Source organism: Crotalus tigris, unplaced genomic scaffold, assembly GCF_016545835.1.
Source record: "Crotalus tigris isolate CLP2741 ecotype Arizona unplaced genomic scaffold, ASM1654583v1 scf7180000018413.2111637, whole genome shotgun sequence".
NCBI classification, from domain to species: Eukaryota; Metazoa; Chordata; class Lepidosauria; order Squamata; family Viperidae; genus Crotalus; species Crotalus tigris.
The window spans coordinates 1,114,983-1,140,325 of record NW_024096990.1 but is presented as its reverse complement, the minus strand read 5'-3'; the positions used below and the strand labels follow the sequence as shown (position 1 = coordinate 1,140,325).

Sequence of the window (25,343 nt, the reverse complement as noted above, 5' to 3'; positions counted from 1 at the left end):
TGTCTTTAGCTGTGGGAAAATAGGTGCCATTGAACTGAATGGGACCTTCTGATGCTCAGTGTTGTCAATTTATTTGCTCTTTAGAGAAAGAAATATAAATTCTTTGAGACATTCTCTTTCTCTCTCTCTCTCTCTCTCTCTCTCTCTCTCTCTCTCTCTCACACACACACACACACACACACACACACACACACACACACCTGTCCTGCCTTTACTGCCTTTAACCTGTGAGCAGAGAGGATGCAGCGAATAGATATTTTATTGCTTTTGAGGCCAGCGGGAGCAGCTGGCGTAAAATTTTCCATCTCTTGTTTTTTGTTTTGTTTTTTACACTCCATAAATTAATGCAATATTTACAAAAAAGAAAAGAAAGGAAGAGGAGGAATGGGACTTGTCACAACTTCTTCATATCCACCACACAAGTACAGTTTCGTTTCTCTTGTTTAAAACACGGAGTCACAAGCACAGCGATGGGGTGAAACGTGTGTTTGCTCACTTTGGAGAAGTGGGGGTGAGGGGTGGGGTGGGGTATGTTTACAGAAAGGTCACACCAGAATAGACAAGACAATATTGCACTTCAAAAAGCTCAGGATGGGGATATGGAATAATAAAGCAATCAACTGGCCCAAATTCTTCCTCAAATTCCAGTGTCCTGCTTCTGAAGTGCAGCTGGATTAGCCAGCTGTTTCTGGCCATTAACCAAGCTCATCGCTTCCTTAGGGCCATTCGGTGTCATCTCCAGATGTTACTCGAAGAGGTACACTTCCTAAAGAGGCCACACTGCCATGCAACAACTTAGTTGCGCTCTGAAAAAATGTAAAATGTAAAGAACACTTCTTCCCAGCAACAATTGGTATTTGGGAGCCCATAGAGATAATCCCCGACTTACGCCCATTCCTTTAGTGACCGTTGGAAGTTGGAAATGGAGCCGAAAAAAAGCAACTTAATGATTATTGGTCCTCACACACAGGACCATCACAGCATCCCCACGGTCACGCAGTCAAAATTTAGACAGTTGGCAACCGACACCTATTCATGAGGGTTGCAGCATCTGGGCTCGTGTGATCGCCATTTGCAACCTTCCCAGCTGATCTCTGACGAGGACATTAGATTCATTTAATGACCGCATGAGTCACCTAACCGCAAGGATTCACTTAACAGCCTTGGGAGGGGGGGGAAGAGGAAAAATCGGGTGTGGCTCACTTAACTGCTTTGCTTAGCATCAGAAATTCCCAACTGAGGTCGTCAAAAAGTTGAGGATTTCCTGTACTTGAATCCTGATTTATAAACCTCAATAGGTGTTCCAGCAGCTGATCCTTTGAAGGACAGGAAGTAGCAAATTTTCAAAACGGGACAGCCTTTAAGCCTCTGGCTGGGACCAAGAGAACTGCTACCTTTCTTAAATTTCTGTAAGGACCACCTGCAAGGGCGGAAAACGGAGTTAAGCCACCCCTGGGCATACTTTTTGCCAGCAAATTCTCTCTGCACTTCAACAAAGTTCTCTGGAAGAGATTTTGACGAATTCAATAGGAGGAGAGCCATGTCACATCGATGTGGGCAACCAAGGCATCGCATTTTAAATCAACGTGGTTAGTCGGGAAAAGGTCCTGCTAGGACAGTGATGGCGAACCTTTTAGAGACCGAGTGCCCAAACTGCAACCCCAAACCCACTTATTTATCGCAAAATGCCAGGGCTGCATCAGCATTGTGGTGCCCTTGGGGGGGGCATGGCGCACTGGGTGGGCGTGGCTGCAATGGTCATGGCAGACTGGGTGAGCATGGCCGGGGCCAGTCCCTCGCCATCTCGGGGGCCTCCCCGGGGGCCAAACACTGCTTGCTCACTCACTTCCTGCCCTGTCGCTTCCAAACGCCACGTGCTCGCTACTCTGGCAAACTCTGGCAACAGCTCGCGTGCCCACAGAGAGGGCTCTGAGTGCCGCCTCTGGCACGCGTGCCATAGGTTCGCCGCCACTGTGCTACTACCTTGGGCAATGTTGATCTCTATTCACTTCTGGTAGATGCCTGATTTGGGGCCGGTGGACCGAGCTGGCTGAAGCTACTTTGGGGGTTCTCCCTCGGCCACCAGAACCAAGTAAACTGGTTCTCTCTACAGGTCTTTAAAAAAAAAAAAAAGCTATTGCACATTTCACCCTTAGGAGAAGGATTTCCTTGAAACGTTTTTAGCTGTTGTGGAACTGGCCAGCCCATGAGCATGGAGGTCAATGGTGGAGAAGATCTGGGGTGGACGGTGGTGGCAACAGGGCTTTGAACGGATAGTAGCTTCTCGGAGGAAATAAATTTGAGAGGGAAGGAGGGAAATGTGTGACCAGGAAACTCAGATCGGTCAGCCAGGCAGGTGGGATCTGGGTCTGTCTTTTCAACCACCACCACCACCACCATCAACCAGCCTCATCTCCAAGAGACGGTCTTTTTTTTTTTGTCTTGGCATCATTGATCCTTTTGAGCAGGAGAGAATCCCAGCCTCCCCTGAAGGACTTAGAGAAGGGGTGATTGTATGGGGAATTGGGGGCAGGACGTGGGATTAGACTCAGTATATTCCTTGAATAGAACTTTCCTATAAAAATAGACATCAAACGAACAGAGAGGGGTGGGCGTGTGTTGTTTTGTTTCTTTTAACCTTGATTTCGAATCGGGACCAGAGAGAAGCACCGGCCATCAAGCTTTTGGGGGGGCTCGGTTTCAACTGCTCGCCACAGGCTTCCTCTGCTTGATCAGGGCCAGGCCGACTCCCACCTCCCCATCGAGCTGACCAGGCCTCGCTCTGGCCGTCCGCTCGCGCTCCAGCCGCTTGTAATTTGGCACCTGGCTCTCTAACGTCTCCAGACTGGCGGGGCTAAAGTCGCCCCCTTCATTTTCCGAACTGCATTCACTCAAATCTGTAATTTCCAACTCGGAATCGGACGCGGTGTCCTCTTTAGCCCCTCGACCCCCCGAAGGGCTGGGCGGCCTGGTGCCCAGCAGTTCCTTATTGCGAGCGCTCGGTCCGTGGACATCCCCGCGAAGGGGCAGAGTTGTGCTATGGGGCGGGAGGCAGAGACGGGGCACAGAGCTGCCCCCCAGGGCGGCCGTTCTCTCGGGGTTTTCGCTGGGCAGGAGGGAGATGGGTGTGGGGAGCTGGGCCAGGGAGCCAGACAAAGGGTTGGGGTAGAAGTGAGGGGAATACAGAGAGGTGGGTAGCTTGGAGCTGTTCAGAGGGAAAGTGCTGGACAGGTAAGGGTTAAAATTCCACGGATATTCGGGAAAGGTATTCCGGCCATATGGAGTCAGCAAACTGGGAGGCTTGGTGTACCCAGCCATACCTGTGGGGAGAAGGAAAGAGAGGTGAGCAGACACCCCCTCACTGCGGAGACCAAGAATTGGATAAACGTGTTTGAGATATTTCTCATTTCCAATATAATATCCATATCTTTTGAAAGCCAGTTTGGTCTCCTGGTCAAGGCACTAGACTAGAAACCCAGAGACTGTGAGTTCTACTCCCACCTTAGCCGTGAAAGTTAATTGGGTGACTTTGGACCCACCAGCAGGAGATAGGGAGTTCTAGCCTGTCTTAGGCCTGAAAGCCAGTTACCTGGGCCAATGAAGAGGAATCTGGGAGTTCTAGTCCCACCTTAGCCATGAAAGTTAGTTGGGTGACTTTGGACCCATCAGCAGGAGATAGGGAGTTCTAGCCTGTCTTAGGCCTGAAAGCCAGTTACCTGGGCCAATGAAGAGGAATCTGGGAGTTCTAGTCCCACCTTAGCCATGAAAGTTAGTTGGGTGACTTTGGACCCATCAGCAGGAGATAGGGAGTTCTAGCCTGTCTTAGGCCTGAAAGCCAGTTAGCTGACTTTGGGCCAATGAAAAAGAATCTGGGAGTTCTAGTCCCACCTTAGGCATGAACGCCAGCTAGGTGACTTTGGGCCAGTCCCTCTCTCTGAGCCCAACCCACCTCACAGGGTTGTTGTGGCGAAAATTGGAGGCGGAAGTTGTGTTGAATAACTTTGCCACCTTGAGTTGTTTGTAAAAAATAATAAAGACAGGCAGGATATAAAAAAGGGAGGGAGGGAGGGAGGGAGGGAGGAAGGAAGGAAGGAAAAAGAAATGAAAGAAAGGGAGGGAGGGAGGGAGGAAGGAAGGAAAGGAAGGAAGGAAAGAAGGAAGGAAAGGAAGGAAGGAAGGAAAGAAGGAAGGAAAGGAAAGGAAGGAAGGAAAGGAAGGAAGGAAGGAAGGAAAGAAGGAAGGAAAGGAAGGAAAGAAGGAAGGAAAGGAAGGAAGGAAGGAAAGAAGGAAGGAAGGAAAGGAAGGAAGGAAGGAAGGAAGGAAGGAAGGAAGGAAGGAAGGAAAGGAAGGAAGATGCCTTTAAATTTAAGCCTTTAGCCCCTTGGCTCTCCAGCCTACACTCACCCAGACACACACTCACCTGATCCCAAGAATGGGAAGGCTGCATCCAGCCTCAGTTTCTCTGGTTCTGGCTGACGTTCAAAGAGTGGGGTGCGGCTGGAGGGATCCCCCAAGCGAGGGCTTGAGAAGAGACTTTGCAAGGCCTGCAGAGGGCAAATCCAGCAGGTGAGAGATCTCAGCAAAGCGGAGAGGGCAGGATTGGCGGCAGTGAGAGGACCGTGTTGGTCACCTTGGTCCAACACCAAGCACCAAGTCTACTTCACTTGAAAATTAGCCCTGGTGATCCTTGAGTTAGGATCACAACTGGGGTCAGAATTTCCCTTGCTGAGCAAAGTGGTTGTTAAGGGAGGCGTGGCTGGTTTTACAAGGCTATTCCGCCCTGGTTGTTCAACTGACCGCTGCAGTTATTAAGTAATCCCATGGTCATTAGATTCAGTTAAGGTAATCTTACAATAAAGTAGAATTAGCAAATCTGGTTGTGTAAGTCTGATAGGACAAATCTCCTGTCTGATCTCTTTTATAAGCTGAGAAATTAGATGGGATCCTTTCTGTGTCCCTCTCTGCTCATTATGCAGCCGCAGACTGTGCCTTCTCTGACATTCCCCAGGCCAGGGGTAGGCAGCGTTGGCTCTTTTATGACTCGTGGACTTCAACTCCCAGAATTCCTGAGCCAGCCATGCTGAGGGGAAAGGGAGAGGTTTCCATGCTGAGCCAGGCTGGCTCAGGAATTCTGGGAGTTGAAGTCCACCAGTCATAAAAGAGCCAAGGTTGCCTATCCTGGCTTATACCCTGTGTTTGCCCGAAAATAAGACCAGGTATTATATTAATTTTTGCTCCAAAAGACGCATTAAGGCAGGGATAGGCAACCTTGGCTCTTTTATTACTCGTGGACTGAGAATTCCTGAGCCAGCCATGCTGAAGGGAAAGGTTTCCATGCTGAGCCATGCTGGCTCAGGAATTCTGGGAGTTGAAGTCCACGAGTCATGAGGGGGCCATAGTTTCCCCCATGCTGGCTCAGGAATTCTGGGAGTTGAAGTCCACCAGTCATAAAAGAGCCAAGGTTGCCCACCCCTGCCCTAGGCCTAGGCTGCTTTATGACTGATGAACTTCAACTCCCAGAATTCCTGAGCCAGCCATGCTGAGGGGAAAGGGAGAGGTTTCCAAGCTGAGCCATGCTGGCTCAGGAATTCTGGGAGCTGAAGTCCACCAGTTATAAAAGAGCCAAGGTTGCCTACCCCTGCCCTAGGCCAGGATCTTCAACCTTGGCAACTTTAAGACTTGTAGACTTCAACTCCCAGAATTCCTCAGCTGAAGTCCACGAGTCTTAAGGTTGCCAAGACTGGAGAGCCCTGCCCTAGGCCGCATCTCTCCCCACCTCCTCCCCACCTCCCAAGGTCTTTCGCACATACCGTTACATCCTAGCTCTGTTCTCTCCCTTGCTTGTCATACCTCGGGGGTCAGCGGGGTGCAGTCAGCCCCGTGGTTGCTCCCGTTGAAAGGATTCTGAGTGAGAAGAAACGGGGAGTTGGCAGCCATGTCCAGGAGTGGGTAATTAACCAAGACCACTTTGCTGAAGTTAAACTTGTAGGTGAAGCGTTTTCCCTTGGTCTTATGGAGGATCCGCTTGTTGTAGTAATATCTGCGGAAAAGAGTGGAGAAGCCAAGCTATCAGTTGGTGGACAGATCTAAATTCCTCATTCTAAAAAGAATAGCAGGATATGTTATACATCATGGAGGCACAAGATGGGAACTGCTTCCTCAGAACAGGTCAGTTCCGGAGTTAAAACTACATGCCAGGATAAGTCAGTGGGCTTCCATTTATTTTGCACCATCCATCCTGCATTTAATCAGGAGTGCAAAAGGAAGACAGAAGTTCTCAAATCACAGTCACACCCCCAAATGTTCAACTTTTTGTTAGCCACTATCTGAAAAGAGGAAAGAGGAAAGAAGAAGAAGAAGAAGAAGAAGAAGAAGAAGAAGAAGAAGAAGAAGAAGAAGAAGAAGAAGAAGAAGAAGAAGAAGAAGAAGAAGAAGAAGAAGAAGAAGAAGAAGAAGAAGAAGAAGAAGAAGAAGAAGTTGTAGTAGTAGTACTTAATTCTGCGTTGTCCAACAGCAGATTTCAAAACGTGTGAGGCAATTGATCTGGAGTCTTGACAATCACTTCTAAAGCTGGTTGAGTATTCCACCTTGTGGAGCGATGGGAGACTCATATTCACTTCCCTCTCTCTCATCCTCTAATAAAAATCATTGAAACCTGATTCAGGCTAAGAGTTTGGGGCAGAAGAAGGCAAAATCCAAAAGATTAAAAAATCTTTTTTCTAATATCAATCACCAAAGCACTGCATTGACTTAAAACGATTCGATTCTTATTTGCACATATGTAACAGTGGTAGGCAAGCTGCTTTTTTAAAAAAAAACTCACATAGAATTCTCTATTTAAATTCTATAGAGATTATAGCTAAACCAACTGTAGAACCTTTTAGATCCTTTTTTTAAAAATTTCAGCAATGATTTAGCCTTGTGGGGGAAAATACCAACTAAATCAGTGGTTCTCAATCTGTGGGTCGGGACCCCCATTTCACGGGGGTCGCCAAACAACGCAGTCCGCCATTTTTTTCCCCCTTTTCCTTAGCTGTGCTACTCCCTTTTATTCTATTGGCTTTTGAAAGCCAATAGAATAGACTCTCTTGAATAGAGTCTAATTCTATTGGCTTTTAAAAGCCAATAGGAATTGTCCAGGCTGTCTTTGCCCTGCTGAGCCCGCCAAAAGTCCCATTCTGCAAACGGTGCTGCACCAGTTGAGTAGTCCTCGATTTACGACCGGTTGAGTAGTCCTCGACTTACGACCGGTTGAGTAGTCCTCGACTTACGACCGGTTGAGTAGTCCTTGACTTACGACCGGTTGGGGGTCGCGGCATTAAAAAGGTTGAGAACCACTGAACTAAATAGACCTGTTTCGCATTCTTTTGGAAAGGAGATGAAATCACACTTTCCTTCTTGAAGTGCAGTGCCCCCTAATGGTGTGTAGTTGGAGAAATCAACACAATTTCAAATAAAGCGCCCCCTAGCAGGCCATGTAGCGTATTGCCCCCATGTTCCCTTTAAGTCTGTGCTGGCAATCCATTTCTTTTGAGTTTCTCCCGTGCGGTTACCAGGGCCGTCTTCAAAATTTATTTACTGGGCAAAGCCGCTGCTGAATTCCCTGGCTGAGTTAATAGGAAGTGTCAATAGCGTTTAGCTCCTCATAAATATTAATTAGGAAAGAGGAATCTCGAGTGGCCAGAGAAATGCAGTTAATTAATAGGCGATAACAAATATTGCTGTCGATCAATTACGGAGAAGGTAACCGTGGAGCACTTGTGGGTTTTATCGTGCACTTTGAAGAGGTGGAAGAAAGTCGAGGGTTTTGAGGTTTTTTCTGAAACCTGAAAAGGAATGTACCGTTCATGACATGACAGGATGATAAACTGATATTACAGGTAACCGTAATATTTAATAGGGTTGCTGCTACATCACGGAAGTTTTGCTAATTAATCATAAGAGTTTTGGTAGGCCACTTAATTAATCAAGAGTGCTTATAAATACGCCAGCCGTTCTCCGAAGCAAAAAATAATAATGGTTCTATGGCTTCTTTGGAGTTAGATGATGAACGAGCCTTTATGCAAACCCCTTTAAAATGCAACAGATCATCCTTCATACAGAGAGAATTCCTCTTTTGAAGATGGCAGTCACTGTCTAAACTTTTTTTGAGTCCTTATGCTGGAAAATGAATGACTGTCCATTTGTTAAAACACTTTTCAAAGACTATTTTTTTTTTTTAAATAACCGGTCAAACATTCAGGCACTGGAAGTTGGCGTTAATATAGTCCATTTTTGGGTGCTCAAAGCAACGTAGCTACATTCTTCCAATTTCTTTCTGTGATTGTTGTAAGCTGCACAGAATAGTTGAGATACAGCGTACAAGTTAATAGGTTATTATTATCCTAACTTTTCTTGCTAACTTCCTTTTTTTATAGAAGCAAATTTAAAGGCAAGGCAAACTTAAATCGTATCACTTCCCGATTGCTCTCCTTAGCTGTATTTTTATCTCCAAAAAGAGAGCCTCAAACCATGTAAATAATTATATTTTTCATGCTGCGTTAAAATGCTGAATGTGGTTTTAATAAGTTTGAGTTTGCTCATACAAATCTTGAAACACAGGACATTCTCCACAGGTGTTTTCTTCGGGAATGGTGTGCAGTTTGGGATAAATTAAATCATTCTGTTATTCTTCCCCTGGTCATATGCTTAATACATACTGTGTGAACAGCAGCTCTGTATGACCGGAAGTTTTGAACTCAAACAAGATCATAACCCCATTACAGGTGATCCTTGACTTACGACCACAATCGAGCGCTAGATTTTCGTCGCTAAGCGAGTTAGCTGTTAAGTGAGTTTTGCCCCAATTCTTGCCACAGTTGTTAAAGCAAATTACTGCTTTAATCAACACATGAGTTCCCCCCCTCCCAAAAAAAAAACCCTAGGTGCACTTCAAGCCTTGGACAATCCTAATTCCCACTGTTAATGAGAATTGGGTGCAAGTTTGTAATGCAGCCTAGATGGGAACGCTGAAGACCTACCCTCAAGCTTTCGTACCCTTCCTCACCTAAGAACGGTGTTTCTCAACTGTAGCAACTTTAAGATCTGAGAGTGCTTGCACTTAAAGCGGTATATAAGTCTCATAAATAAATAAATAAATAAATCTGTGGACCGACTCCCAGAATTCTATGCTGCCTGGAGAATTCTGGGAATTGAAGTCCACGACTCCATTCTCCAATTAGCCTGAAGCGCCGGCTCCCTCTCCAGCTCTTCAGCCTGCCAAAACGTTAATAATAATAAAGTTGGAAGGGACCTTGGAGGTCATCTAGTCCAACCCCCTGCTCGGGCAGGAAACCCTATCTCATTTCAGACCAATGGCTGTCCCGTCTCTTCTTAAAAACGTCCAGTGTTGGAGCATTCACCGCTTCTGGAGGCAGGCTCTTAAAGTTGCCACAAGGCTGAGAAACAGTGGACCCACTTCCCTTCGACCCCAGAGGCTAAAATGAGCCCAAATCGGTGTCTTCTCCATCTCTCACCTTAAAGCCCGGCTCAGCTTGTCGTAGTTCATATGGGGCTTGCATTTACGAATACCCCAGAGCCGGGCCACTTCGTCGGGATCCTTGATGACAAACTCGCCGTAGTCTCCTTGCCAGGCGATGACATTCTGGTATTCTTCCTTCTGCAGCAACTCCAGGATAAAGTGCCAGAGCTGGATCTGACGGGAACCGGGACTGGACTCCGGTTTATAGGCCCAATCCGGGAAAGCAAAACCTGTCAGTGAAAAAAAAAAAAAGAATGAACTGATTGCAGGTCACAAGTTCTAACGAGCTAGTCGTCCTTCATTTATCTTTTTAAAAATCCTATTATTCCATATAGAAAGACTTTTGTTTAGGTTCTCCTGCTTGCTTTAGCCTGCCCAATACTTTTATAGAATATAAGTTTTTAGTAGGAGAGAATATTTGTAGCTCAGGATGAACTGTGGGGTCCTTGGTGTTCTCTGAGCTGGGTGGTTTCCTTGCAGACGTTTCGCGACCCAACTAGGGAACGTCATCAGTGCTAGAAGAGAAACAACCAAGGGGTTAGTGGAGTGGAAGAGGAGGAGCAGGAGGGGAGGAGGACTATGATGTCCTTGGAGCTCTCTGAGCTTATTTTATTTATTTATGAGACTTATATACCACTTTAAGTGCAAGCACTCTCTAAGCGGTGTACACCAGTAAGCAATGTATATATATATATATTTACATTGCCCCCAACAATCTGAGTCCTCATTTTATCTACCTCGGAAGGATGGAAGGCTGAGTCAACCTTGAGCCGGTGAGATTTGAACCGCTGACCTGCTGAACACAGTCAGCTAAAGTGGCCTGCAGTACTACACTCTAACTGCTGCGCCACCTCGGTTGGTTGTTTTCTTATAGACATTTCATTACCCAGCTAGGTAACATCATCAGTGCTAGAAGGGAGTGGGGTTTGTGGAGTGAGGAATGAGGAGGGGAGGAGAGGAGGAAGACTGTGGGGTCCTTAATGCTGTTTGAGCTTGGTTGTTTTCTTCCAGACATTTCATTACCCAACTAGGAAACATCATCAATGCTTTCTCTGTATCTTTGTTCAGGGAACAAACTCCGCTCCTTGGTTGAATTGGGTATGTCAAGTTTAACAAAGAGAAGGACGAGGGGGGACATGATAGCAGCGTCCCAATATCTCAGGGGCTGCCCCAAAGAAGAGTGAGTCAAGGTATTCTCCAAAGTGCCTGAAGGCAGGACAAGAAGTAACGGACGCTTAGAAGAATGGACGCTTAAAGTGTCAAATTTAGCAGAAATGGCGAAAATTTCTGCTTACTTGAAGGATCATTCACAAGAAAGATACATTGCAGTCTGGAGAAGATGGATAGATTATATTCAGAATAAATATGGGACTAAAAAGTTCCATTTATGAGTAAATTTTAAAGTATTATTATTATTAATAGTTTATTATAATTGAATTTTTATTAGTTTTATTATTATTTTTAGTATTGGTATTGTTTAACAATTTGGATATTGTATTGTTTAATAATATTGACTTATTTATATTATGTTTATTTTAATTTGTTTATACTTATGTTAAAGGGGAGTTAAAGCGCATTATGGACTTGGTTATTTATATAGTTGCTTAATGTTAGTTAGAGTTTGATTATTATATTTGTAACCCTGTACTCAGCTCTGGGAAGTGGGGGAGGGAGAGGGGGGGTTTAGGGTGGGTAGATTTTGGGGTATATACTGCAATTTTTATAAAACTTTTCAATAAAAAAAAAAAGAAGTAACGGATGGAAACTAATCAAGGAGAGAAGCAACCTAGAACTAAGGAGAAACTTCCTGAAGAACAATTAACCAGTGGAACAACCTGCCTCCAGAAGTGGTGAATGCCCCAACACAGGAAGTTTTTAAGAAGAGACTGGACAGCCATTTGTCCGAAATGTTGTAGGGTTTCCTGCCTGAGCAGGGGGTTGGACTAGATGACCTCCAAGGTCCCTTCCAACTTTATTATTATTATTATTATTATTATTATTATTATTATTATTGATTGTGCAGAATCAGGCTTCATTTAGTGATCATTCGGAGTTACAACGGTACTGAAAAAAGTAAGTTATGACCGTTTTTCACACTTTACAACCATTGCAGCGTCTCCACGGTCACATGATCCAAATTCAGATACTTGGCAACTGACTCATATTTATGACGCGTTCCCCTTTTGCGACCTTCTGGCGAGCAAAGTCCATGGGGAAGCCAGATTCACTTAACAACCCGTGTTTCTACCTTGACCACTGCAGCGATCCACTTAACAAGCGTGGCAAGGTTTTATATTTCTTCTCTTTTTTCCTCTCTTTTTTTTATTTTTTTTCTTCTTTCTAAGCATTTTTTTTTCTTTCTTAATATTTATGTTTTTTTACACATAGATTATTGTTAATCATTTTATAAGTTGTTTAAGTAATGTATTTAGACTTATTTATGGTTTATAATTTTTTTAAAGATTTTTTGAAGAAATTTCAATTAAGCCTATATTCAGCTCTGGGAAGGTTGGGGGAGGGAATGGGAGGGTTGGGGAGGGTTGGGCAGGGTTGTTTTTGTCAAATTTCAAAAATTTTCAATAAAAAAAAAACAAGCGTGGCAAGGAAATGGGGCCAAACTCAACTCAACCACTGTCTCGCTTTGCCACAGAAAGTTTAGGCTCCGTTGCGGTCGTAAGTCGAGAACCTCCTGCATTGCTCAGCGTCGTGCGTGACCAGTGCCAAGAAACTGTTCAAAGGCCGCTTCTCCACGTGCTCTGAAAATGCCGCCCAAATCCTCGGAGATGTTCCCCAGAAGTTAAGACGTTCTCCTCCTCGTGGTTATTTCCACGTTCTGGATCTTAATTCTTCCCTGGGCTTTAATAAACCGCCTGACACGGTCTTTCAACAAAGGGTGCTCTCTAGGGCGCTGGGCTAGCCAATTTGGCCACCTCCACTTCCACTCTCCATCCTAATTAATCACGGCTCAAAGCTGGCTCCAGAGCAGGAGAGAGGATGGACTTTCAAGGCAGAAGGCGCCCTGTCTCTCTGGTGCAGACTGGGTCAAGCCAAGCCTCCTCCGATCTGTGCCTCTATCTAGGAATCTGTCATTAAGAGGCCTAATGAATTGCTGATCGATGCCTTGATTTTTCAGTTACACACCGCACCTTTGGCACCCCTGCAGTAAATTACATTCACCTTCCCCAAGGCCTCCCTATACATCACGGCAGATGCCATGGCTCGCCATGTGTCAGATGGGTCTTTCTCCAGAGAGGCATCTTGCTAGTTGGAAAATCTCCATCCCTCCCTTGTTCGGGCTTTTATGCCTAGCTCAGGCGTCGGAGGCTCTGGGGGATAGAATAGAAATACACGGTGCTCGACGTACGACGCAACGGAGCCCAAGGTTTCTGTGGTTAAGTGAGACTGTTTGCTCAGTGAGTTTTAACAACAACAACAATAATAATAAAGTTGGAAGGGACCTTGGAGGTCATCTAGTCCAACCCCCTGCTCAGGCAGGAAATCCTAGACCATTTCAGACAAATGGCTGTCCAGTCTCTTCTTAAAAACTTCCAGTGTTGGAGCATTCACCACTTCTGGAGGCAGGTTGTTCCACTGGTTGATTGTTCTAACTGTCAGGAAATTTCTCCTTAGTTCTAGGTTGCTTCTCTCTTTGGTTAGTTTCCATCCGTTGCTTCTTGTTTTGCCCCGTTTTACGACCTTTCTGGCCTCAGTTTCAGTGGTGGGATTCAAATAGGGGAACAACCGGTTCTCTGTGTGGATGCCGCTTCCGGAAGTCTGTTCTGGGCCTAGGCAGCAAAAAAAATTAGCTACTGGTTCTGCCAAAGGGGTGGGAACCAGCTGAATCCCACCACAGGCAGGAAGGAAGGAGGGAGGGAGGGAGGGAGGGAGGGAAGGAAGGAAGGAAGGAAGGAAGGAAGGAAGGAAGGAAGGAAGGAAGGAAGGAAGGAAGGAAGGAAGGAAGGAAGGAACTGCTAGGTGGGTAGGAACTGAGCAAGTAACAGGAGCTCAGTCTGTCACCTGGCACTCGGATCTCGAAACCCGGGCTGTCAGCTCTGCAGCTGACAAGCTCAGCATCTTTAACCGCTGAGCCATGGCACCATTAATTACTACACCAAACTTTGTAACGTTTCTTTGTGCAGTTGATCTCCCACACATTTTCATTGCCTTTAACCCTAAGCCAGTGGTTCTCAACCTGTGGGTCGGGACCCCATTTGGGGTCGAACGACCGTTTCACGGGGGTCGGCAAACAAGGCTGTCCGCCATTTTTCCCCCTTTTCTTTGGCCACGCCCCTGGCACCCAGTGATGTATAAGTGGTTGGGGGTCACCACAACATGGGGAACTGTATTATGGGTTCGCGGCATTAGAAAGGTTGAGAACCATTGCCCTAAGCCAACCTACTTGAGCAGATCTGTAGCAATGCTCCAATTCTACTTCTAGTCTTGCATAAAAACTTGATGATATCAGCTGTTTTATTTTGGGCTTCTTCGCTAATGATGCCTGAGGGGGGCAATCCACTTTTTCTACAGCTGCTGTATGATGTGTAAATGGTTTAATTAAGCTCTGAGTTACTCTTCCTTCCATTTCCCATCCACACACTGCGGAAATTTGGATGTTTGCCTCGACGCAAATCATGTTCTACTCTAATATAGCCCAACACTGGAAACTTTATCAATATGTCCCGTTAGTTTTCTTGGCAACTGTACTGAACAGGTAGTTTTTGACTGACAGCTGTTCCTGTGGTCACATGATCAAAATTCAAGGGCTAATGAACTCAAACAGGCAGGGCGTTCTTTTTAAACGTCTGAATGGGAATTCTGCGAGTTGAAGTTCAGCCATCTTAAAAGTTACTGAGGCTTGGAAACCCTGCTTTACCCTACTAATTACTCTTGATTTCATTTAGGTTTTGTCTTAATTAACCATAACTATCTAAACCAGGGGTAGGCAACCAAAAACACTCAAAGAGCCACTTGGACCCGTTTCCCACCGAAAACAAAACACTGGGAGCCACAAAACCCTTTTGATATCTAAAATGAAGATAACACTGCATATATCCTTTTTATTATTTTTATAGTTATTAGGGACATTATGCTTTTGCCGTTTTTTAATTAAACTTTTATAGTTTTAACTACCCTGGTGCTCATTTTATTTTAAACATGAATATACCCAGGGTTCATATTTTTAATGCTATTACATTAAACCTCATTAAACCTCAGAATATATATATATATATATATATATATATATATATATATATATATATATATATATATATATATATATATATATACACATTGTTACACATATATATTTACATTGTTATTGTTGTTATACATTTTGATTATGTCTGGCCTTATGGCTGTAATAAACAGATTGATTGATAAACAGATTGATATATATAATGTTCCTAATAACTATAAAAATACAATCGTAAACGTAAAAATGGATATATGCAGTGTTATCTTCATTTTACGTGTCAAAAGGGTCTCTCTCTCTTTCTCTCTCTCTCCCTCTCTCTCTTTCTGCCCTTGGTCTGCCAGTCCTCTTCCCCCACTCTCTTTCTTTCTCTCTTTCTTTCCTCTCTCTCTCTCCCCCCTTCTCTCCCTCTCTCCAATCTTCTGCTCACCTGGCAAGCTGGCTTCAAGTTGTTCTCCAACAACCTCAGGGGTAGGCAACCTCGGCTCTTTTATGACTCATGGACTTCAACTCCCAGAATTCCTGAGCCAGCATAGCTGGGCTACCTAGCTCTCTCCTGTCCTTCCTGCTTCCTGCTTCCTGCTTCCTGCAGAGATGCAGCAAAGGGAGGAACCTCGCCCAGTAAGTTTTTCAGCTCATAGGAGAACAACGTGAGTCCACTCTCTTTTTTACACACACACACACACACACAAACACACAGAGAGAAAGAGAGAGAGAGAGAGGGAGAGAGAGAAGGGAAGCGCAATTGCCTCTCTCTGTCTCTGTCTCTCTCTGCAAATGGCAGAGGAGGCTGGGAGCCACAGAGGAAGGCTCAAAGAGCCGGATGTGGCTCTGGAGCCGCAGGTTGCTGACCTGTGAACTAGACCCATTGGCTGTAATTTGCTCTGTTCACACATTTAAAAACTGCACACCAACTGTTTGAGTCTGTTAAACCCACAGCAGCCTTGATTTAAATTTGAGGTCAGATAATCCACTTTTGCAACTCAAGCAGCAAGCAAAACCAATACAGGAAGTCCTCACCTTATGGCCACAATTGAGCCTCAAATGTCTTTGTTCTTAAGTGAGTTTTGCCCCATTTTACGACCTTTCTCTTTAAGGGAATCATTGCAGTTGTTTAGTAACACAGTTGTTCAATGAATCGGGCTTCCCCATTGATTTTGCTTGTCAGAAAGTCACAAAAAGCGATTGCGTGACCCTGGCCCACTTCAACCATTATAAAAATGAGTCAACTTTGATCAGGTGACCATGGGGGAGGCTGCAATGGTCGTAAGTGTGAAAAATGGTCATAATTCACTTTTTTCAGTGCCGTGGCATCTTCAAATGGTCACTAAAGGAACTGTTGTAAGTTGAGGACTACCTGCCTGCCCCATGGAACAGCAGAGTAGATGCTTCAAGGAAATGTAGCATGCAGGTGAAAGCACTTATGCGCCTGTATAATTGAGACTTACAATTTGCAAAGGGGAGCCAGTAATATGCAGAGAGTCTTCAACTTATGACAAATAGGACCAGAATTTCTGTCGCTAAGCAAGGTGGTTTTTAAGTGACTGATTTTAAAATTCTTTTTATTTTATGTTCTATTCTATTCTATTCTGTTCTACTCTACTCTACTCTACTCTACTCTACTCTACTCTATTCCCCTGGTTGTCAGGTGTCCAAATCTTAATCACGTGACATGCGACGGTTGTAAGTGCAAGGACTGGTTGTAAGTCATTTCTGTCAGGGCTGTTGTAACTATTACAATAGTATGACAAAGAATTACTAGGAAGTGGGTAAACAACCCAGAAATGCATAAAAAAGAGAAGGATGTTCTTTACTTCCAATTCTAGGATGCTAAATACCGTGCCAAGGAGTATCTGGGGGGATGGGGTTGAAAAAAGTCAAGATGGCGGTCAAAATTATGTGCTCAAAGCTTTGTACATGGGGGACAGTGTAGGAGAAGAGCAGATAGAGCTGGTGACGGAGTTAAGTAAGTCATGAGCCTAGAGTCCTTATGTTGCCACAAACAAGTTCAACCTCTCCTGAATTCCGCAGCCCCTTCTCTGGCGCCAGTTTAGTCTTGAACCTTAGTTGACTTGATTCTTGTATAAAGGCTAGAGCAGTAAATCTTCTGAACCACAACTTAACACCTGTTCCTGTTCCTGACAGGCAGGGCTTCGGTGGCTGCCATTTTGGTTCTCTTGACCCCCCTTTGAACAGACATCCTCGGCCCAAGGCAACCAACTAAAGCCTGTCTCACTATTTCAACCCAGACCACGAAGAGTCTTCTTTTGACTACCCTGCTATTATTCCAGTCTTTGCAAAGGGGGGGGGGGGAGAAAAAAAAGAAAGATTGAAGCAGCTGGCTAATGAAACATACAGGATTCGCTCCTCAGAGGCCGAGCGAGGGAAAGGCAGCCCGGAGGTTAAAAACAGCTCTCTTTGATTGTCGCAATTGCCCCCAGCCTTCAGCTGGGAGCTATCAACTTCACAGCTATCTGGATTCCTGGGGGAGCCACAGCTTGGAGGGAAAGGGTACAATTAATCGCTGTTTGGAAAATGTTTGTCTACTGCTAACTGGCAGCAGGCAAGCCACACAATCGGCTAGGGCAGCCTGGCATTTCCTCGGCAAGTCACTCCAGTTGCGATCTCTGCAGCAGCCAGTCCTTCTCTTATCAGCACCAAGATAGAGTTGCCAATTTTATTTATGTATTTATTTAGAGGCAATGGCTCTGGAACCTTCTGAACAGTTTTTCCATTTGCTAAATGTTCCCAGACGGTTGAAATATATATATATATATATATATATATATATATATATATATATATATATATATATATATAGATATATAAAGTAAAAAATAAAATGAACACCAGGGTATTATTATATTACCCTGGTGTTCATTTTATTTCTTTACTATGTATACTCCCAGGGTTCATATTTTTAACCTTTTTAACCGTATATATATATATATATATATATATATATATATATATATATATATATATATATGTCTTTGGTTGTTCGGGTTTTCTCCCGCGTAAAATTGGAAGTGTCTTGGTGACGTTTCGACGAAGTCCCATTCGTCATCTTCAGGCTGGTGTTTTCAGCTTCGTGCTTCGAGCAGCAATGTGACCTCAGAGAAAACACACACACACACACACACACACACACACACACACACACACACACATATATATTGCTAAAGAGCCACTAGATATTTGATGCATGCCTTTGACATCAAGCCTAAGAAAGCAAAGTGTGGCAGAGAAATATTTTAAAGAAATAACTCTTAGCAGCCGGCATCCATTCAACAGCCAGCTAGGCACCAAATTTGTAATTTTTTTTTTCTCCTTCACGCCAATCAAATTTTTAAAATGTCACCATGGCTGGGTTTCCTCCAGTGTGGGAGAGATTATGCTCCCGATACAATACCAGGTTTTCCCCTTGAAAACTTATTTTTTTCCCTGTGCTTCCTAAAATCATAATATTTACTTAATTTGGGGAAAGAGATGGCTTTATTTTGTTGTATTAGAAAAAGAAATCATATTTTTCTAAGTGTGTCTGCTGACTTTTTCTTAGTAATTATATTGCCTGGAAATGCTTTAATTTTGGTGAAGAAAAATGAGGCCTGTCTTTTAAATCACTAAATTAGTAATTAAAAGGTGCGGGATGGGATTTCAGTTTAGTTGTGCATTTAGTTATACAAGTTGATCCTTGAAAACAACAGGACTGAATGCATCAGTATTTTAGATTTGCTGTTTCAAAATACTGATGTTCAAAAAGAGTGGCATTTGACGAGTTGGCCTGCGATGGCATAACAGGTTTGGGTGTTTTGGATAAAATTGATATAGCTGGCTAGGTGTCATATTTCATCCCTAAAAATATTAAGACATGCCAAGTGTTCAAAAGAGTGTTTTTTTCCCTGTATGAGTATATAGTAATAAAATAGATTTTATATTCAGATAATAGTTCTTTTCAATATTCAAACCTGAAATCTCAAAACACAAATTTTGCATTCTCAATTTCAGGGTGACAATTCAAAAAGATCCGAGTGTATCTTTCAGTTGTATTATTATTAATAACAACAATATTTCAACTAGTTTAACACTATACTAGATAGACAAGTGCATCAATGCACCAGATCTGGTAGGTTTTCTGTGCCTGTGGGAGATTCAGATAACATGTATAACCAAATCAGTTAAAACTCCTGCTGCTGCATTCTTACAACAGGCTAGATTTGGTTAGCTGGAAACCTGGTTTCTTTCGGGAGGGCAGTGACTTGACATGTTGTGTGACTTCAGTGTTACTATTGTGGAAATCTAGAAAGGGAGTTAATTCAGTAACCAATTTGAACGTGTTGTCGGAATCAACCAGTGTGTAATGCCAGGCAAACTCGGGAAAAGAGGGTTAATTGAGGATTGTAAACCACGATTAAATTAACCGTGGGTTAATTGAGTGAACCCAGGCAGAGAGAAGTCTTAAGATGTCCACATCAGAAAACCCCTCAATTTTCCGCCTAGAAAATGTCCTCCCTTGCTAAGAAAAGCTTGCAAGTTTTCAGGGACTGAAAACCTGCAATCTAAACTTACTAAAAGTAAGGCAGAAGCTCTGCTTATCTACTCTAGGTTTGCACATGCGTCACATACAAACAGCATAAATTCCAGTTTGCAACTTAGGGCTTAGGACAGTGGTGGCGAACCTATGGCACGCGTGCCAGAGGCGGCACTCAGAGCCCTCTCTGTGGGCACGCGTGCCATGCCCCGGAGATGGCAACTGTCCCTCTTCAACCAACCACCCGCTTACTCGCTGAGGTCCCACGTGGCAGGATGCATCCCACCATGGCTGGTTTCCCTCCCCTCCATCCCATCCCTCCTGGCCTCGCATGCTCTCCTTTTCCTGGGCGTGACCCACTGCATCGCCTCCTCAGCTGTCGGCCGGCTGACCAGCTCAGAGGCGGCTTCTCTGAACTGCTGGCCGTGGACTGTGGAGCCCCAGAGTGCGCTGGTTGAGGGGCCGGCAGGCTGTGGCTGCTGACGGATACTGTCGGCCCCCATGCGCTCACTGGCCTCTGTATGTGGGGACCGATGGTGTCAGGCAGCAGCCACCCTGGCCCCTGCCTCACCTTGCCCTGCGACAATAGCACCCCCACCCTGCCTCGCCTTGCCTTGCCTCACCTGGCAGGTCGAGCCTCCTGCACACTGCCCCACCTGTCAGAGACCCCCTGGATCTCTCCCAACCCTGCCCGGCCCCCACAGGTGTCCCTCCCCACAAGCAACATCGAGGTGACTACGCCCACCTTGGCCACACCCACCCAGTCTGCCATGACCACCCCAGCCACGCCCACCCAGTGGGCAACGCCCACCTGGCACCCGGGCGATAAATAAGTGGGTTTTGGGTTGCAGTTTGGGCACTCGGTCTCTAAAAGGTTCGCCATCACTGGCTTAGGATGTAGCATAGGAAGGAAATTAAGCCAAACCAAATTTGACAGCTGAGCAAGCCGACACTTAATGGCCTGAACCCACCAAGTGCAGAGCCCTTGCAGGTGAGAATAGGATGGGGCCACTCCTGGTCAGACAAGCCCCAACTACCAGTATTTTTTTAAACCCAGTGCAGGTAGTCCTCGAGCTACGACCACAACTGAGCCGAAAACTTCTGTTGCTAAGTGAGGTGTTTGTTAAGCGCGTTTAGCCCCCTTTTACGACTTTTCTTGCCAACGCGGTCAAGTGACTCGCTGCAGTTATGAAGTTAGCCACACGGTTATTGCGTGAATCTGGCTTCTTCCCCAAGGTCTCTGCTTGTGAGAAGGTTGCAAAAGAGGATCCCGTGACCTTGGGACACACAGCGACAGTCACAAATAGGAACCCCTTGTCAAGCATCCGAATTTTGATCGCATGATCCCGGGAAAGCTGCAAAGGTCACAACTGTGAAAAACAGTTGTAAGTCTTTTTTTTTCAAACAGTCACTAAACAAACTGTTGCTAGTTGGGGACTCCTCGTGTCTAGATGGTCTCACGTGGGTTCAGGCCGCATCTTAACCAAAGGGAGTTGCCCTTGCCAGCCGTTCTAACTGTGGTCACTTTGAACCAGGTTAGCTTTAGAAGAAGTACTAATTAAGAAAATTCTAGAGTGTGCAGGAATGGATAGATTGACTTTAGAGATTAAAGAGAAAGAAGACTCAGTGTATTTTAGAAGGTGGGATACCTTTCATCAATGGCTATAAAAATGAGTCAGAGAGAAAGGAATGTGACATGTAATTTTGAATATATATTAGTAAGAAGGCTACTGAGTGATTAATACTGTTTATGATAATTAACTACATCTATTATTCTTAGTTAAATACATGTACCCAGAAAATATGCTGTTCGCTACATATTGAAAATGTTACCTGGGAAAACCCCAGTCCTAATCCCGACCCCATTTTATCCCTAAACCTATTAAAACCAATAACATATTATAATAATAATAATAATAATAATGATGATGATGATGATGATGATGATGATAAAGTTGGAAGGGACATTGGAGGTCATCTAGTCCAACCCCCTGCTCAGGCAGGAAACCCTATACCGTTAATACTAATACTAATAATAAAGTTGGAAGGGACCTTGGAGGTCATCTAGTCCAACCCCCTGCTCAGGCAGGAACCCTACACCATTTCAGACAATTGGCTGTCCAGTTTCTTCTTAAAAACTTCCAGTGTTGGAGCATTCACTGCTTCTGGAGGCAGGTTGTTCCACTGGTTAATTGTTCTAATTGTCAGGAAGTTTCTCCTTAGTTCTAAGTTGCTTCTCTCTTTGATGAATTTCCATCCATTGCTTCTCATCCTGCCTTCAGGCACCTTGGAGAACAGCTTGACTCCCTCTTCTTTGGGGCAGCCCCTGAGATATTGGAACACTGCCATCATGTCCCCCCTCGTCCTTCTCTTCATTAGACTAGACATACCCAATTCCAGCAACTGTTCTTCATATGTTTTAGCCTCCAGTCCCCTAATCATCTTTGTTGCTCTTCTCTGTACTCTTTCTAGAGTGTCAGCGTGTGTGTGTGTGTGTGTGTGTGTGTGTGTGTGTGTGTGTGTGTACTTTCAACCATATAAAGAGCCACAGCTTAGCAGCTTGTGAACGCAAGCCTTTTGGTTACTGGTTGAAAGTCTTTGTGCAGGCCCAGATTTGGAGTTAATTCAGTAAACAGGTCAAGCAGCTGTGTGAAAACATAGCCAGGGTCCGTCGGAAGCCTAGCCTTACATCAGGAAAGGCAATTTACTAACCCGCTAGCATGCCAGGCCCGGCTAGACAGAGGCCAAGCGGCTTGAACACACCGAGGAGATGCCCACTACCCACCGCGCAGCATCCTTGGCTCACGGATTAACCCACATGCAGGGTCCGGGAGGGGGGGGCTTCGCTCATATCTCCCCAGGGGTCCGGATTACCTGGGGTCCAGAGAGCTGGCACAGGAGAGGTGAGCAGCAGATCTGAGACGCAATTACAGTCCATAGCGAGGTGAGGAAGGCTTGTATCTGCAGGAAGGGGTGGGGGGCAGGAGAGAGAGAGAGAAAGAGAGAAAGCGCATTGAGGAAGGGTCTCTTGAGGTGCAATTTGACACACAAAAAGAAAAAAAGGAAAGGAAAAAAGCGGTGTTAATCTCCCCCCCCCACCTGCTTGGGATGGGCGCAGAAGAGAGGGCGCTGCATTTTTGGTGGGTGGGTAGGTGGGGGGTGTCCTGTGTTTCTTCCCCACTGGCAAGGAAGAGGGTCTCGGAGAGATGGCTGAGTTGGCGGGGGGAGGCGGGGGAGGGAGGACCCCAACTGGAGCTTCAGTCCTGGCCCGGAGGAGTTGGAGCCGAGGCTTCCACGCAAAAGGTCCTGGGTTGGAAAGAGCCCACGCGGGATCTTTTGCACCTTGGGTGGGCGGGGGGGGAAGAAGAGGATGGAGGCAAACCCACGCATAAAAGCCAAAAGCACCTCTCCGTCTTTTTGCTTCTTGCTGCTGTTTTTGGAGGGAGTGGGGAGAGGGGGGGCTGCCGGGTGAAAGACCCCTCCCCCCCAAACGGGACCCCACCGAGCGCAGCTCATTTTGGAAGTGACTCTCCCCCCCCCCCACAGTCAAACCTCCGCCAGCCTCCCTCTTCTTAAGAGCGTGGGAAACGCGGCGCCTTTCGACCCGCGTTTGCGCCCGTCAGAACGGTCAGGATTCCGCGCAAATCTCAGCCTGCGCTCTTGAAGGCGCCGCTCGACTCTCCGAGGGGCTCCTAAATAAATTCAATCGTTTCGTGGTGGGTTTTTTTTTGTCCTCCCCCCCCTCCCCAGCGCTGCCGGGTTAGCTGCGTTTGGCTCTCTCATTCAAAGGAAGCTCGTATCTATCTGCACGTGCGAACACGCTTCGTTCAGTCAGGGCAGTTTCCAGCGCGTGTATTTCAGTGTAAGCACCCTTTTTTTCGGCTGCTTCCACACGCGAGGGGTTTCCAGCGCCGTCACCCAATCCCTGCTGTGTCAAGGGGAAAAAAAATCGACAACCCAACTCGTGTTAAAGGCAGACTTTGTTGCGTCAAAACGGGGCTGGGTGTTTAGTAGAAGGCTCTCTAAATCACGGGTGAGAAATTGATCTCGATCCCTTAAAACAGTCCGGCCATCCGTTATCCAGACAATCTAAAGCCGTCTCCATTACGGAGAGATCGGCCCCGCGATGCTCAGACGGCGCTATAATTCACGGGTGTGGAAATGGCGGGATTAGAACCGGCCTCCGCAAAGCCCACCGCGGCAAAGCTGCTTGGAGGTGCCGTTTTATATAAAGGCCAGCTCCCGTTTTGTTCATCGTTGCCAGGGGAGAAAAAAAAACAACATACCAGCAGAGGACTCGGGAGACAACCCCTCCCCCCCAGGATCAGGGTCCCCAATCTCTTAGGGCAGTGTTTCCCAAACTTGACCATTTTAAGGCATGTGGACTTCAACTCCCAGAATTCCACAGCCAGCAATGCTGGCTGTGGAATTCTGGGAGTTGAAGTCCACATGCCTTAACATGGTCAAGTTTGGGAAACACTGTCATAGGGCACAGATATGGAAAGGGATGAGGGGTGATACGCGCTTGAAGCTGCGGAACGGGAAGAGCGAAGTTTCGCTCCCAGCAGTGCGAATCAAGAGAGCAGCCCAAACATCCGGCCTTAATCAGAGAAGCTTTGCTTGACCCTCATTTCCGGTTGAAGCTGGCAGATTTCCACCCTGACCTTCCACTGAGTCAAGATTAGCATTCCAGTTGGGGTGCGGGTGTCACAAGGCCGCCCACCGCAGTTTCTTTTCAGGAAGGCAAGTTAAGTCTTCTTGAGCCCCCCCTCTTAAAACTGTGGAAATAGGAGAAAGTGCCAATAAAATCCCTCAGTCTCTTCACCCCCCCCCCCAGTGAAAACTTCATAGTTGAATGAAAGAGGAGGAAACAGAATAACATGATGGTTGCAAGTACCCCCCAAAGAACAGGCCACCAAATGCTTAATCTGACCCTTGCAAATCTCTTGAACTAAAATAGGGGAGTCTAGACCGGACGGGGTGTGGGGGAGCAAACAGAGCCCTTCTTTGTCTATCATTAAAATAGTCATTAAAATAGTCTTCAGCCCCACCTCACCCATCCACCCCCGCCGCCTGTCCCCTAGAAAGGTGATTCCTGAATGTGTTCACACAACACAGCAAAGACTCAACAGCCTCTTTGATTAGTACTCAAAGCTTGAATAACTGTACATCTATTTATTCTGTTGTGCGAACACGGGCCAGGGAGCATGACAAAACCAACCAACCCCGTTCCACCCCCACGGGAGTGGAATGGGTCAAAGACAGGAAGAGCAGAAACCAAACAAGGATTTAAAAAAAAAAAATCCTTGGTGTTTTTAGAGGTGAAATTTGGAAGCCAGGTAATTTAGAAAATCAGACCGGAAGGCCTTGGTTTAACTAACTGGATTAGTTATTGGAAACGCGTAGCTCGAGATCGTCAAATACCAACACAAACCCTGGCAGGTCCCGGCTGCCGGCGGCGGATTTCAGCACCGGGGACAGCTCCGGCCGCGCCTTCTGAGCGCTGCCCATCTCCGCGCTCCACGCCGTTTTCAGTTCGCCCCCTTTCCCTTCCCTACAAAATCTCCTATCCTGCACACACACACACACACCCCACACACACACACCGCCAGCCCGGTGCGCGCTGCTCGGGTGTCCCCAAAGGCCCAGCCCTCCCCTCTCCCCCTCGTTCTCAGCCTCCCCTCCTTAGTTGCAGTAATTTTCCGTTTGATTTGGGAGGTAATGCATTTTTTACAAATCAAAGAGGAAGACGGCCGATTCCCCCTCCAGGCCCCCAGAAGCTGGGGCCCAGACGAGAGGCGCAGACCATTTCCTTGTTAGTTTTGATTTCGGTTACCAGACTTTCAACTTCCCTCCAACCTCCTGGAGAAATGTTATAACAAGTAGCCGAGGGAATTTTCCGCCTTTGCTTCTCTTCCCCCCCCCCCCACGCCCGCCCGCCCGCCTTACTTCTCCCGCTCTCCCCCCCCCCTTTCTTTCGCCTCCTCGCCTCCCTTCATCTCTGCATATTCCTAAAGCCGAGTGGAGAGCCGCAGAACCCCAATCTGGAAAGACAGAGGTCGAGAGAAAGGGGATAAGGCGCTCCGTATCCACTCCAA

General features: G+C 46.0%; 1 protein-coding gene across 1 annotated transcript; it reads right to left on the bottom strand.

The window, feature by feature from the left end:
* Positions 1-538: 538 nt before the first annotated feature.
* On the bottom strand, positions 539-22,183 carry ERFL (ETS repressor factor like). Its single transcript, XM_039352246.1, has 5 exons — positions 22,120-22,183; positions 9,516-9,750; positions 5,851-6,040; positions 4,421-4,544; positions 539-3,320 (listed from the first exon to the last, which is right to left on the bottom strand). Exons 1-5 carry the CDS (start codon positions 22,181-22,183, stop codon positions 2,701-2,703), a joined length of 1,233 nt encoding a protein of 410 aa, XP_039208180.1. The 3' UTR covers positions 539-2,700.
* Positions 22,184-25,343: the final 3,160 nt, after the last annotated feature.

Bases quoted from the DNA above. Each gene is read 5' to 3' on its own strand.
- ERFL (XM_039352246.1), bottom strand. From the start codon at position 22,183: ATGGACTGTAATTGCGTCTCAGATCTGCTGCTCACCTCTCCTGTGCCA. The intron at 4,545-5,850 runs GTATGACAAGCA...TGCCCTCTGCAG, and splicing joins GCACCCCGCTGACCCCCGAG to GCCTTGCAAAGTCTCTTCTC. The intron at 3,321-4,420 runs GTGAGTGTGTGT...TTCTCCCCACAG, and splicing joins CTTCCCATTCTTGGGATCAG to GTATGGCTGGGTACACCAAG.